The sequence below is a fragment of the Haliotis cracherodii genome, unplaced genomic scaffold (assembly GCF_022045235.1).
Source record: "Haliotis cracherodii isolate W230 unplaced genomic scaffold, xgHalCrac1.p SCAF_10, whole genome shotgun sequence".
NCBI classification, from domain to species: domain Eukaryota; kingdom Metazoa; phylum Mollusca; class Gastropoda; order Lepetellida; family Haliotidae; genus Haliotis; species Haliotis cracherodii.
The window spans coordinates 1,858,311-1,873,766 of NW_027266265.1; the positions used below are offsets into that span (position 1 = coordinate 1,858,311).

The 15,456-nt window shown below is 42.4% G+C and overlaps 1 protein-coding gene across 8 annotated transcripts in view; it reads left to right on the forward strand.

The window, feature by feature from the left end:
- Positions 1-6,260, forward strand: part of LOC139453960 (neuropeptide S receptor-like) — a 70,301-nt gene extending 64,041 nt beyond the window's left edge. For 7 of the 8 annotated variants that reach the window (XM_071235410.1, XM_071235408.1, XM_071235409.1 and 4 more), the window contains one exon: positions 4,353-6,260. In XM_071235410.1, coding sequence (XP_071091511.1) covers positions 4,395-5,651 — 1,257 coding nt within the window. In that variant the 5' untranslated portion in view covers positions 4,353-4,394 and the 3' untranslated portion in view covers positions 5,652-6,260. Of the gene's footprint in view, positions 1-2,226; positions 2,287-4,352 lie in introns of those variants that run through there. The other variant, XM_071235413.1, reaches the window with a different exon arrangement.
- Positions 6,261-15,456: the final 9,196 nt, after the last annotated feature.

A 15,456-nucleotide genomic window follows, 5' to 3' on the forward strand; every position in this document is an offset into this window, starting at 1 on the left:
ATGTGTAACATACAGTGATCTGTGTAACATAACGTGATATGTGTAACATACAGTGATCTGTAACATAACGTGATATGTGTAACATACAGTGATCTGTAACATAACGTGATATGTGTAACATACAGTGATCTGTGTAACATAACGTGATATGTGTAACATACAGTGATCTGTAACATAACGTGATACGTGTAACATACAGTGATCTGTGTAACATACCGTGATATGTGTAACATAAAGTAATCTGTAACATAACGTGATATGTGTAACATAAAGTGATCTGTAACATAACGTGATATGTGTAACATACAGTGATCTGTAACATAACGTGATATGTGTAACATACAGTGATCTGTAACATAACGTGATATGTGTAACATACAGTGATCTGTGTAACATAACGTGATATGTGTAACATACAGTGATATGTGTAACATATCGTGATATGTGTAACATAAAGTAATCTGTAACATAACGTGATATGTGTAACATAAAGTGATCTGTAACATAACGTGATATGTGTAACATACAGTGATCTGTAGCATAACGTGATATGTGTAACATACAGTGATCTGTAACATAACGTGATATGTGTAACATACAGTGATCTGTAACATAACGTGATATGTGTAACATACAGTGATCTGTGTAACATAACGTGATATGTGTAACATACAGTGATCTGTGTAACATAACGTGATATGTGTAACATACAGTGATCTGTGTAACATAACGTGATAAGTGTAACATACAGTGATCTGTAACATAAAGTGACATGTTGTAGGACGACAGGAAGCATTACAGTCCACGTATAGTGGCAGACATTGTCACACGCTGGTTTAGACGTTGATGTATTGCTGGTGACAGAACGCGTGTGTATGTGGTGGCTACTTCATAACCTGAGAACGTCATGTTCAGGATATCACGTCTTTAGATGGGTAAAAAAGATTGAGGAAAAACTGTGTAAAACGTCCTGGTTGTTGTCAGTGACAGTATCAGCAGGTGCCAGCTTATTGTGAATTATGTACCCTGACAAACCACACGCACACACACCCGACACACACCCACCTCCCCATGAGCACATGCCCTTCTTCGTGTTGGTTCAAATAATATATGACTATTATTCCGACATTAACTTATCATGATCATGTTCAGGAAACGATACAGGATATGATAAAATATTAACTCTATAAAAAAGGGAAGATTAACACAAGTACGAGACACATAGAGTCGTATCCGGGTCAGATAGCCTGACTCAGCCACTCCTCGTCCCGCTATACAGCTATGTACCATGTGCAAGACTACTCCACTTTACATACATATTAAGGAATTCGTTAATTTGTTCTAACGAAGGCTATGTAACTTGCCTCTGCGTGTGTTTGTGACGAGTGTCACCGGTGGGGCAGGAAATGCTCATCTTTTCGCGAAAACCCGGTATCATCACTAATTGATAGTGGTTCATAAACATACTCATGATAATGTCGGGGTCGTACTGTCTACTCTGCTTCATGCAGAGATTTTATTGGTTATGGAAAGGGTTTTGTCGCTTTATCTATACCAGCGAGGGCGAGACGCTCTTATATGATGTTTTGCTATAGTTGCACAAGTTGGACTGTGTTTTCACCTACCGAGAAGATTGTATAGCAAAAAAAGTAATTTGGTATCAATATAATGGTCAGAAAATATACAATTTCTGACGTAATGACGTCAGTTTGAACGTATGTTGTAAGCATGTACTTGATAACTACTTGTAAAGGGTCTGTTCTGGGCAATATGTGTTAGTTGTTTTCTTTTGAGGTTTTTTTTATACTGGGTGTTACGCAATTCAACATGTGACTATTTGGAGCGACGGTGTCGGGTGTCGAAATCATTCAGAGGACATGATGTATGATAGTATTGTATGCTTTGAAGCTCTGACAGAAAATAATTATTTTTCTCCAACACAGAATATCTAATTAATCTCAGCGTTATCGTGTTGCACATTATGTCACAATAGTATATTCACCGTGACCTGTCAGATATCAGACGGTTTCAAAACTACAGTCGTATGTTTAGGGATGGGTCGTCTAGCGTCGCCCACCGCAGCGGTAACTCATTCACTAATGCTGAGGTAGTTTCCAACTTTGACTCTGACGTCACGCGACATGACTGACATCAACAGGTGTCCCCATACACTGGTCACGTGAGCCGCGAGGTCGCTATCTACGTTATCGTTGTAGACTGCTATTCATTGACCCAGTCAAATACCCGGAGTAAGGCACATGTCGGAATTCAGGATCACACCAACAGGTATGGTGGTGTAACGGCAATATGCGATCGTATTAACAGTGGAATTATGTTTAAGTTTTTAGAAATTCATAGCGTTCCATAGCGTTCAGGAATTTATACCATTTCCGTTAAATAACTTTCTCTTTAATTACGCACTCTAATGCTGGATTTGTGGAAAGGCCGAACTGTTTGATCGTGAGTAATCAGATCTATGAACAAAACCATATGTAAGCCAGATTTAGTAATATAATCTCCATAATCTCATTGTAAGGCTCATACAATGCTAATCGGTGTTACGAAGAAATAACTAATTGAAGTTAGACAGTTACTGTAGGAGATTGGTGAGGTGCAGGTGACCCTGCGTCATAACCATGGTTTTAGACATTTTGTTTTGTGTTATATATATAAACATATATAACACAAAACATATATATATTTTGTGTTATATAACACAAAACAAAATGGTAACGTAAACCACGGTTAGCATTTGTATATATATATATATATATATATATAATACAAATACACACACACACACACACACACACACACACACACACACACACACACACATATATATAGCATTTTGTTATATTCATGTATAAACAAAATGCTAACATACATTTACCACGGGTAGGTGTAAAAAACCATCCATCTCGAGATGGTAATGGTGTAAGGTTTCACATGAAGGGATTCTCTCTCTCTCTCACACACACACATACACACACACACACACACACATTTTATATATAGAATATATTAGCCACTGTCCCGAGGATGACCACACACTATAGTCTATGAAGTCAGTTGCAGGCAAGTAGTGTCAGCTTCCCACTGACAGCACTGACAGGTGTCACTTCAGGCATGTCAAGCAATGTCAGCTGTACCCATTGTGTCATTATTGCCATGGCAACGTATGCTGGACGGCATGGCTAAACTGTAGGAATGAGAAACTGTCACTACTTCAGAACTATCTATAGTCTAGATTCATTCTCACTCAGCAGAGGTATTCGTGACGGATTTGGAACGCGAGTGGCTGGGGGGTCAGTGAATCATTCTTAAGTTCGTCTTTAACATTATTCCAGCAATATCCCGAGAAATGGCCGTCATCAACATTGTATCAGTGTCGCTTTAGTCACTAGACCACTCACTCCCCCACAACACTGCCCCAAAGTCCCCTGTGCTTATCTCACGTGACACGTGAATGCACACTAACACCGCCACATCTATGGCAAACCTATGCGTGTAGTCATTCTATCTCAGTCGACATGGCTGCCATACGACCAGTCTATGACATTTATATGAACATTTAGCCAGTGACGCGTCAAAAGAAACATATATACATGTATTTCTGTCGTGGGATTTATCATCATCATCACCATCAACACCATCATCATCATCATCGTCATCATCACTGTCGTCGTCGTTATTATTATTATTATTATTATCATTATTTACAGATTTGTATTAATAATGCAGCAAAGGGGGTTTATCATTATTATTATTATTATTATCATTATTCAACAATCATGTCGGCTATAAGCAGGGGATTTTGTATGTATGTTACAAAATTGATGAAATACGGATATAATTAAGCTATATATATGGAGGAGATATAACTCGTGTGTCAGCAATACTCATAGTACGTGTTGTCACGGCTGTCTAGTCATCTATATTACCCTGCACATACGCATTAAAGTTACTATAGATACGTGACACGTGCCCGCCCACGTCTGTTACATCCGTCACTGTATATAAATGCATATTGCTGACGTGAGTATATCGACGCTTTGGGCATGTTAATATGTATATATAAATACATATTGTTGGCATTGACCTGACACGGACGTATCACTGCCTATTGCTGACATTTAAGTCTGTGACATGCATATTTGGTCTTGATGTGGTGGTTTACAACCGATGAACTTTATCTAGAATTCACGTATGTAAGTAAAACATAATAGGCTTTCAACGTGCCGGGTTACAAGTGGTTGTTTCGTCTCGCTGCGACTCATGATATCATAAACACTCATAATGGCGATGTATTTATATAAACCGATGTGTTCACAGGTTATTTTGTGTTTCAGTCCACGCCATGACACCCGGTGTTTAGAAGTCAGCACGACATTATGATACCTGCCATTGAGATGGAAACACCCAGGACGATGAACACAAGCACTCCAGACCCTCTCGGCGTAACTACAGCGACGTCAGACAACACCTCCTCCAGCGAGTACGACTACAAGCACGACGGACATGGCTTGTTCAAATGGCATGGCACCGAGATCCTGTTCCTTGTCATCATATTCCTTGTGGGCACCGTGGGCAACGGCCTCGTCATGTACATCTACCACTTCCGGTGGAGACGGTCCAACTTCACCTTCTTCATCAAAGTCTTGGCGGCCATCGACTTCTTTAACTGTGTTGTGTCGGTGCCCTTGTTCTTCGTGATGACCGTCGACGGGAGTCATTCGGCGTTCGACCCGCTGTGCAAGACTACGTCGTTTATAGCAATATCCAACGCTGTGTCTTCAGCCGTGGTGCTGACAATTGTTGCCTTTGACAGAAACAGGAAGATCCACAGACCACTGAAACATGAGATTCGGGAATCAAACACCAGGAAGCTGGTGGTGTTCGCCCTCGTTATAGGATTAGTAGTGTCTGTTCCTGGTGTCTTCTCGTTTGGAAGTAAACATACGCGGTATAGCGAGAACGGTAATATTTTCAACATCACCTGGTGTTTCCTCTCGGATGAGAACCTCGGTAGTACCCTAGTGTACGTGTACGTCGCTGTTCTCGGTGTTGTGTTCATGGTGATCATGATGGCCATGTCGACGCTGTACTTCTCCATCTGGAGAGCTCTTCGGCTTCACCTTCAGAGGAGGGAATCTCTTGGGTGCCATCGGTCCTCTATCGGCATGACCAAGAACGGAAATTACTACAGATCTCAAAAGACTACAGCGAAATTATTCTTCATCATAACTGTGGCATTCTTTGTGAGTTATTTCCCGTATTATATCAGCATTGCAGTATTTCTGATAGACGATTACAAACATCAGTTGACATCACTGACGAAAGCCTTCGCCGACATTGCCAAACTTGCGCCGATGGCCAGCTGTGCTATAAACCCTCTTATATATAGTATATCCTCAGCTCGATTCAGGAGAGAGATCGCTCAGATCTTTAAACGCGCTGGGAGGACATCAGAAGCGAAGAAGAAGATTCTGTTCAACTCACTCAATAGCCAAGAACAGGCAGGACAGCTCCAACTGAAGCACTCCCGCTCACAATCGGGCTCTTCATTCGGACTTAAGTCGGTGTCAAATGACCAGATTGTGTTTGGAAAGATCAACATTCCTACAACTGAGAAACAATCTTACTCTTGAGCGCTGAGTGTGACAGAGACATGGTAGACTCAGAGTTCTATATTTTTCTACAGGGGTCATGATCAAAGCCAGTTGTTGCCTTCCATCCTCATCTCCGACCATGGGGGTCCGTTCCTCCATGTTTCCATTTGCTGTGACGTCTTAAAATAACCCAACGATCACAGAAGCTATTTATTAACAGCGCTCAGACTACTATAATCTATGCAGATATGTTAAGGAAGCCTTATTTGATGAAAATATCAGACAATATCTTACATACCAATTCCGTTTGTTTGCAAGTGTTAAAATTGTTTTTTCAACTTGAAAAAATATTCTTAATATCTAAGAACATGGATGCTGCAATGTTTAAAGCTTGTAAACTACCATGTCAGAGAGGTGCAATTTGATTGGGTAGAATGTTGGCTGCTTCTCAACTTAACAAGGCCGCTATTGGACAAGATGGTTATATTAGGAGACGAGTAACGTTAACACGGCTCGCCGCTTGCTACATCCAGTATGTACAGTGTACTTTGCATGGCGTCGAATGATGGAGGATTTGCATAATTTTTATTTTCATTTTACATGTGTTTTCTATCACGTGACAGATTCATATAAAATCTCTTTTTCATATTTTGTTTTCTTTCTTTTATATCAAAATTAACATCTACAGTCATTGTTTCAAAACATGGAGTCTAAGGCAGACGTTGTTTTACTCCGCAGGCAGCGATATCTAATCAATTTCATCGCAATATCGCCAAGAGAACACAGCAAAATCACAGCCATACCACAGCAATATCACCGATGCCGGTTGGTAATTAGTCAGAGAAACTATTGGTTGATAGTGACTGAGTGAGTTTGCTCAACACCAATATTACAGCCTTATAACCGCGGAGGAAGCCAGAAATGGATTTCACTTTTGGTGCAGTTATTTTGGAATCGAACTCAGGTTGTAGGCGTAGCGAGCTGGCACTTTAAGGCAAGGACCACCCGACCGCCCACAATGGTTGATAGTAACGCTGTCGGGATACGATAACTATGGAATAATGTAAGGGACATTCTCGAGGAGGTCAAAAACTGTGATGGCTGGTTGGCTCGTTTGTTGTTTAACGCCGCAACTTGCAACATTCCAGCTATATGACGGCGGTCTGTAAATAATCGAGTCTGGACCAGACAATCCACTGATTAATATCATGAGCATCGATCCACGCAATTGGGATCGATGACATGCATCAACCAAGTCAGCGAGCTGGACCACCCGATCCCGTTAGTCGCCTTTTACGACAAGCATAGTCACCTTTTCCAGCAATTAACACAATCCGCATGCTAATCACTCCCGCCGTCACTGCAGCTGGGGACCCGTGGAGATTCCGGGTAAGAATGTCGTAAGACACATGGATCTAGTGTCAGGCGAGGTGCCTTGGTTGTTGTCATCGTATCCCAATTGCGTGGGTGGGGCGGTGGGGCAGCGTTCGCTCGTCACACCGAAGACTCGGGTTCGATTCCCAACATGAGTAAAATGTGTGAAGCCCGTTTCTGGTGTCCCTCGTCGTGCTATTGCTGAAATATTCCCTAAAGCGGCGTTAAACCATGTTCACTCACTTACTCACCCAGTTGCGTGGATCGATCCGCATGATCTCAATCACGGGATTGTCTGGTCCAGACTCGATTATCCAGAATATATCTGGAATATTGTTGAGTGCGGCGTCAAACAAGAAACAAATGTAGCCGAACACCTACCATATGACTGTAATGATAGTACGTATGACGCTGAATAAAACGATACTCAAATGTATACACTAAACCCAGCCATGGTGTGTCATAGAACTACATTGGATGAGTGAGCGGATGTTGTTTAATGCCGCAGTAAGCATATCCCAGCTATATCACAGTGACCTGTGATATTTTGAACAACGTCCTATACCGCCGGGTCACGATGACACGGAATGTACCAAGTCACCGAGCTTGACAGCGAGTCCACGCTGGTCGCATGCTACAACGACCATAGGTTGGGGAACTGCTGCACTAGATCCGGGTAGAATTGGTCTGGAGCAACCCATGCTAATCGTAGGAGGCGACTAACAGTATAAGGGTCACACATTAAACAACAAATAATCGACAAAGACGATCACTACTTAACACACAAACAAACAAACAAACAAACACAACTTGATAACTATTGTTCAGGGACCGATGAACGGGAAATTGCGATCCTTTGCGTGGATATCAGGTCAGTTCGCCGACATTCTATGATGCACGCAATTCGCGCCGAAATGCACAGATAAATCTAGTCACAATATATATATGAGGGGGCGGCACACACCCCGTGAGTGAGTGAGTGAAGGTCGGGGTTTCAGAGGCCACAGAGAGACCACATTGTACTGTGGAGTGAGTGCATTGTGGTTTCCCACCAACATTGGTGATCACACATTTAACCCATGTGCTGAACCCGGACGTGGATGAATTAGCAAACTGCCATCAAACACACATGGAGACATAACTGTCACTTTTCAGTTACATGTAAATCTCTTGGATGCAACTTGCATTTGGAGTCGAGTGTTCACCTCTCCGTCGATACACCCGCATCCGAATACAGGGTGGCAACCTGCTCTCGTCGTCGAACAGTGCCCTTGACCAATGACGTCGCTGCTAACGCCGCACAGTTAGGTATCACTGACTGAGTAATTCGAGGATGTGTGCAGGCCTTTCAGCGATGGGGGTCTGTACGTCCGAATTCCTGCAGGATGTGGTCGTCATGTGTCTGCTGGTGCGGAGTACCGAACCTGTCAACGCCGATGACGTCATTTAATCATGATGATGGTGGGTATTATGAGGGGTATGTCACTAATATGACTTGACACCATCATGAATAATACAGTAAAAACAAGTCATTACTCAAGGAGTGTTCAAACTTGAAAACATTGGCTTCATGTCAGTTTATGATGTTTCCAAATGTAAAAATTAATACAAATATTAAACGTCAATGCCAGAGAATAACAAGTCTCGATTATCCGCCAAAACAGATTCTATTAGGCGTAAAGTAAAAAAAAGTGAAAATTATATGAATGCATCACTGAAGATCAGTTGATGACACCAGGTGTTCGCGACAAGGGTAAGCCTGCCCTGCTCTATCGGTCGCTCCCGCCACTCACAATGTGCATACACACAAGCGGGTGTTTTATACCTGACGCTCACAGCAGGACTCGTCCCGACGACGAAAGCAATGTGTTTTCAAAAAACATATTTATGGCTTCATGTAGTCTGTCATATAGACCCTGAAACAAATAAATTTATATCCAATACAGCCCATGCAAGTCTATAATGTTTGGTAAGTCTAGCTTACTGCAGTATCAGTTTCTGAAAATGAAGAAAGTCTCTGGGCTCCTTTTAATTATATTTTATAACTATAATTTAACAACTGTTATTTCTGTGAAATATGTTAATTTCGGAGACAAGATGTTAGTCGCTCTATATATGAAATACGTACTTTTCAATGTATAGTATCAAACTCTATTGGAAAATAAACTTTCATGTCTAGACTTCTTTTCAATCACATTACATTTGGCATCAATGAATTTTGAGAACGTGAGGGAGGGGAAAGTTATTGTGTCATAAGGACAAAGCACCCAGCATGAATATAAATATTCAGATGACCATTATATTTGTTTGTCCTGGCAATACATAGACTGTTACCTGAAGGTGAAATGGAATATATTCCCTAGAGTGTATGTATACAGAATGTGCGTGGGTAGTCTTTTGTGGCCTGCCTCCGTGGTCTAGTGGTAGGGCGTCCGCCCGGAGAGGGGAAGGTCCAAAGTTCGATACCAGGCCGCGTCATACCAAAAGACGTTTAAAGATGGTACTTGTTGTAACCCTGTCATGCACTCGGCATTAAGGGGCTAAAACAAGGACTGGTCGGCTCGAAGTCAGTATACTGTGTCTGAGTGGGGTATTCATGTTAAACTGCGGCATGGTTTCTCAGTAGGCTAGCATTATAACATCGGCATTAGCCCGGACTAGTACAAACAGCCACACACACATGAATGCACGTCGCTATATATATAAGCGACGTTGAACCCCATTTCACCTCACCTTGTTTTGTGTCCAGGCAGATGGCGCTGTTGTTGGTGTGGATCGTCTGACAAGAGACAGTTACAGGAATAGTGGCAAGGGTTGTCTCCCCTTTAATGTACGGGCGTATTGTCTGTCACGGAGCTCTTTTATCTTCTCCATCGATTTCCGTGTCCCTTGCCATCACCAACCCTCATCTACTGAACGCTGAAGGTTGATGCTTCTCAACAATATACTAGTACTTGAAATACCTGCCTTAAAGGGAATGGAAACTTTTAATTTCCTTTTATGGCAGACATTTGAGACATGTTGGACAATTGAAGCATATCCTGCGCATGCTTGATTAGATCTAACAGTGTATTTTCCAATCTACGGGAGATGCTGTAACAATGTTGGTGACATGTCCAGGAGAAGATTTCCCACAGTAGCACAAGCCTTTCAGACAACCTCCGTGATGTAGTTTATAGAGCGTCTACCCGGAGAGTGCAAGATCGGTGGTTCGATTTCCGGCGGCGTCATACAAAAACATGGTAAAAATGGTACTTGTTGTTACCCTTCCTGATTCTAGGCATTGATGTGATAAACAAAGAACGTCGGATATAGGCAGTGTACTTTGTCTGAGTGGGGTATCTATGTTAAACTGCGGAAAGGTATTTCGGTGGGGTAACACTATAAAACCGGCATTAGTCAGGACCAATACACACTACACACACACTACACACACACACACACACACCACACACACACACACACACACACACAAACACACAAACACACACACACACACACCACACACACACTTCACACACACACACACTTCACACACACACTTCACACACACACACACACACACACACACTTCACACACACACACACACACACTTCACACACACACACCACACACACACTTCACACACACACACTTCACACACACACACACTTCTCACTTCACACACACACACACACACACACACACACACACCACACACACACACACTTCACACACACACTTCACACACACACATCACACACACACTTCACACACACACTTCACACACACACACACACTTCACACACACACACTTCACACACACACTTCACACACACACATCACACACACACTTCACACACACACTTCACACACACACACACACACACTTCACACACACACTTCACACACACACACACTTCACACACACACACACACACACACTTCACACACACACACACACTTCACACACACACACACACACACTTCACACTTCACACACACACACACACACACACACTTCACACACACACACACACACTTCACACACACACATCACACACACACTTCACACACACACTTCACACACACACACACTTCACACACACACACACACACACACACACACCACACACACTTCACACACACACACACACACACACACTTCACACACACACATCACACACACACTTCACACACACACACTTCACACACACACACACACACACACACACACACACACACACACACACACTTCACACACACACACACTTCACACACACACACACACACTTCACACACACACACACACACACACACTTCACACACACACACACTTCACACACACACACACACACACACACACACACACACACACACACACACACACACACACACACACACACACACACACACACTTCACACACACACTTCACACACACACTTCACACACTATCATTCACGTAAAATGATATCGCAGTCGCAGATTCATGTAGTGTGAAAGAAATCCAGATGCTCCCGGAATTGAAGAAGTCCACATCTTCTTTCTCAACACCTGGATTAATGGACGTTAACCAACTGCAATTTGGAACAAAATCGAACTTTGTTTTATGTACACGTATGTCACAGCACGATCTGTGTTTGAGCAGCAGACAAGCCTGTACAGATAATTAGGTAGAACACGTGACAACTAGGAATGTTCGCCGCTGAACATATTTGTAATAAGTCATTTACAAGCAGGTGATCTGAACAGACCATTTACATGAGACATGCCTTTGCTGTTGGCATGAACAATCAGTTATCCGTACTGCCATACAGAATGAGTGGGTGATCGAGTTTAAAGATGTGACCACCATTTCACTTGGTTGTGAGCACCAGCTGTCTATATTCACGAACTAGAACATAGGACAGAAAATAATCATCATAACAATCTCATTTGTCAGACGAGGATCAGTCCTAGCAAGCAAAACTAGCGATTTGTCAAATTCTCGTACAGTTTAAGATTTCCAAGATTAAGTGTGTTATTTGTTTCAAATTATGACATTGTGAGTGATTGTACAGCCCACATGCGCCGATCACAGCAATCTCTATTAATGGGGAACACAGAATAAGTGACAACAGCTAAGTCACGGGTTTAAACACCAAGGCTGTAGCCATACACCAGACAGGCAGGCTAATCCAGTGTTTCCTCCTTTCTAAATAAGCTCAGATACTAGTTCCGATTTTATTTTTGAAATAACAGCTTCACTTCTGAAAACCTAAAGCGTTGATATTTCTCTTGGCGTTGGTTACAATCTTGGATCTGACGGTCATAGTCTGGGAACTACCCTCACTACACACCGGGGAACTAGCCTCACTACACACCAGGGAACTACCCTCACTACACACCAGGGAACTACCCTCACTACACACCAGGGAACTACCCTCACTACACACCAGGGAACTACCCTCACTACACACCAGGGAACTACCCTCACTACACACCAGGGAACTACCCTCACTACACACCAGGGAACTAACCTCACTACACACCAGGGAACTACCCTCACTACACACCAGGGAACTACCCTCACTACACACCAGGCTGATGAAGCCGTAGTTCATCATCGTTTGATACAGAGTGGTAACGGCTGCGAGGATATAAACTGTTATGGCCCAGATCGTACAAGGTGATATTCATACAAGCATTGTCATACGGAATTCAGGTCAACGTTAATGCTATAATGCAACATGGATAAAACTATCAGATTGTTGCACGAACCGGAACTAATTCAATAGTATTTTTTATACCATGCATCAATGGTTGATGATGATCCCAAACTTCATTAATGCTGTTGAACAAAGTCTACCTAAAGTCTCAATATTTTACGGGCGCTTTGTTCAGAATGAACCCGAGGGGTTTCCCTTTATGTGTGAGTTTATCGGTAGACCACCCGGCACCCGGTTTTTGTTTGTTGGTTTTGTCAATTGTTTAACGCAATATTCCAGCTATATGGCGGCGATCGGTAAATAATCGAATCTTGATCAGACAATCCAGTGACTTACATCATGAGCATCGATCTACGCAATTGGGATGCGATGACATGCATCAACCAAGTTAGCCAGCCTGAGCACCCGATCCCGTTAGTCACCTCCTAGGACAAGCATAGTCGCCTTTTACGGCAAGCATGGGTTGCTGAAGACCTATTCTAACCAGTAAGCGAGTTTATGGGTAGACCACCCGGCACACACGGCAAAGCAGCCAAGTATTATGTGGTTTTCATTTTGCGTCACGCTGAATATCGCCCCACCGATACAGTTTAATTTCTTTCACTACGTTGTACCGTGAAGAAGTTTTGTCGACACTGTAAGAGATATGACGCGTCCCTCCCCCCCCCTCCCCCGAACCTAAGTGTGCATCACGAAGAGCAGATTTCTTCGAAACAGACACTTGTCTGTCCAAGGTCCTATGACGTGTAGTTGTATCCGAAACAGACACTTGTCTGTCCAAGGTCCTATGACGTGTAGTTGTATCCGAAACAGACACTTGTCAGTCCAAGGTCCTATGACGTGCAGTCGTATCCGAAACAGACACTTGTCAGACCAAGGTCCTATGACGTGCAGTCGTATCCGAAACAGACACTTGTTTGTCCAAGGTCCTATGACGTGCAGTCGTATCCGAAACAGACACTTGTCTGTCCAAGGTCCTACGACGTGTAGTCGTATCCGAAACAGACACTTGTCTGTCCAAGGTCCTATGACGTGCAGTCGTATCCGAAACAGACACTTGTCTGTCCAAGGTCCTATGACGTGTAGTTGTATCCGAAACAGACACTTGTCAGTCCAAGGTCCTATGACGTGTAGTCGTATCCGAAACAGACACTTGTCTGTCCAAGGTCCTATGACGTGTAGTTGTATCCGAAACAGACACTTGTCAGTCCAAGGTCCTATGACGTGTAGTCGTATCCGAAACAGACACTTGTCAGTCCAAGGTCCTATGACGTGTAGTTGTATCCGAAACAGACACTTGTCAGTCCAAGGTCCTATGACGTGCAGTCGTATCCGAAACAGACACTTGTCACTTACAACACTTGTCAAACACAAACACACGCAGGCCAGTTCAACACATCTAGAACAGAGATATCACGAAACACCCTTACCACGCTCTGTACATAACACATTTCAAGTATACAACAGTTTGATTATTGTCAATGCAAGGGAGTAACCACTCTAGATTGTCCACCGAAACAGATTCCATTTGGCGTAAAGGGCAAAATAGATGGGAACATTATATGAGTGGACCACTGAAAATCAGTTATCATACCAGGTGTTCGCGATAAGGGGAAAGGAAATGCATCAACCAAACAACAACATCGAACCAACTCATCAACGACAATGTTGCCACTGGTAGGTCAACCTGTAAAATAACAAAAGATCATGTTACAATAACAAGCGACTGAAAGAATAAACAACAACAACAAAAAAATATTTTATTTTATTTTATTTTTGTAACGATTTCAAAGTGTAAACATTTGCTTTTTGTGCTACGTGGTAGCTACGCCAATTGGTATTTCACATACATATACAGATTTCAAATAAAAGATTTGTTATTTCGTAGCTCAAGACAAATTCCGAAAACACATTCTTGGCTGAGCTTTAAATCATAGGACAATTGTAGGTTTCCTTTATTGGACATAGCATATAGATGTGTATGGAAATAATCCACACTTGACGATAGTTAATTTTCTTTCTCTGTGTAGGCAGGCGGTAGCGGATTTCGTACAAAGTAAATGTCGTGGCTCACCGCACACTACGAGTTTCTACCGTTCCCGATCATTGTGACCGAAACTACTTTAGTTTCATGTAATCAAATACTGTGAAACGAATCCAATATCTTACAACAGTCTAAGTGTGTACCTGACTACAAGAGAGTCATTGGTCACTTGTATAAATATAGACATAGTGAATAGCGTGGAATTAACACGGAGACGAGAGCTGCATGCACCCGGTGAATAGACCAGTGTTTGTATGAGGCGTCCAACACTCCACGCGAAGGCGACTTTACTTGTGCTTTTCATAGGGCGGTGATGTTATCGGGGCGAGGTCTTGTAGTGTAGCTGGATGGTGACAGTGCGTCAGTGCAGCGTGTCTATATGCTCACTGTTGATCAACTCCACGTATTATGTGGCTCGGGTTGAGAGGGTGGAGGGTGTATTGCAGTGAAATAAGATACAGGTGTACTGGAAAATAAATAAATAAATAAATAAATAAATAAATAAATAAATAAATAAATAAATAAATAAATAAATAAATAAATAAATAAATAAATAAATAAATAAATAAATAAATAAATAAATGGTTAAAGTCCATGTTGCCGATGTGAAGAAAGCAGTTTAAGATCAATCTAACAAGATGCCGAATGTATGCACAAGAAGCTGCATTGCTCTGACTACATTCCTCACCTCCAGGACACGACACCGGTGAGGAATGGCAGAGCATGGCTTTCTGTGC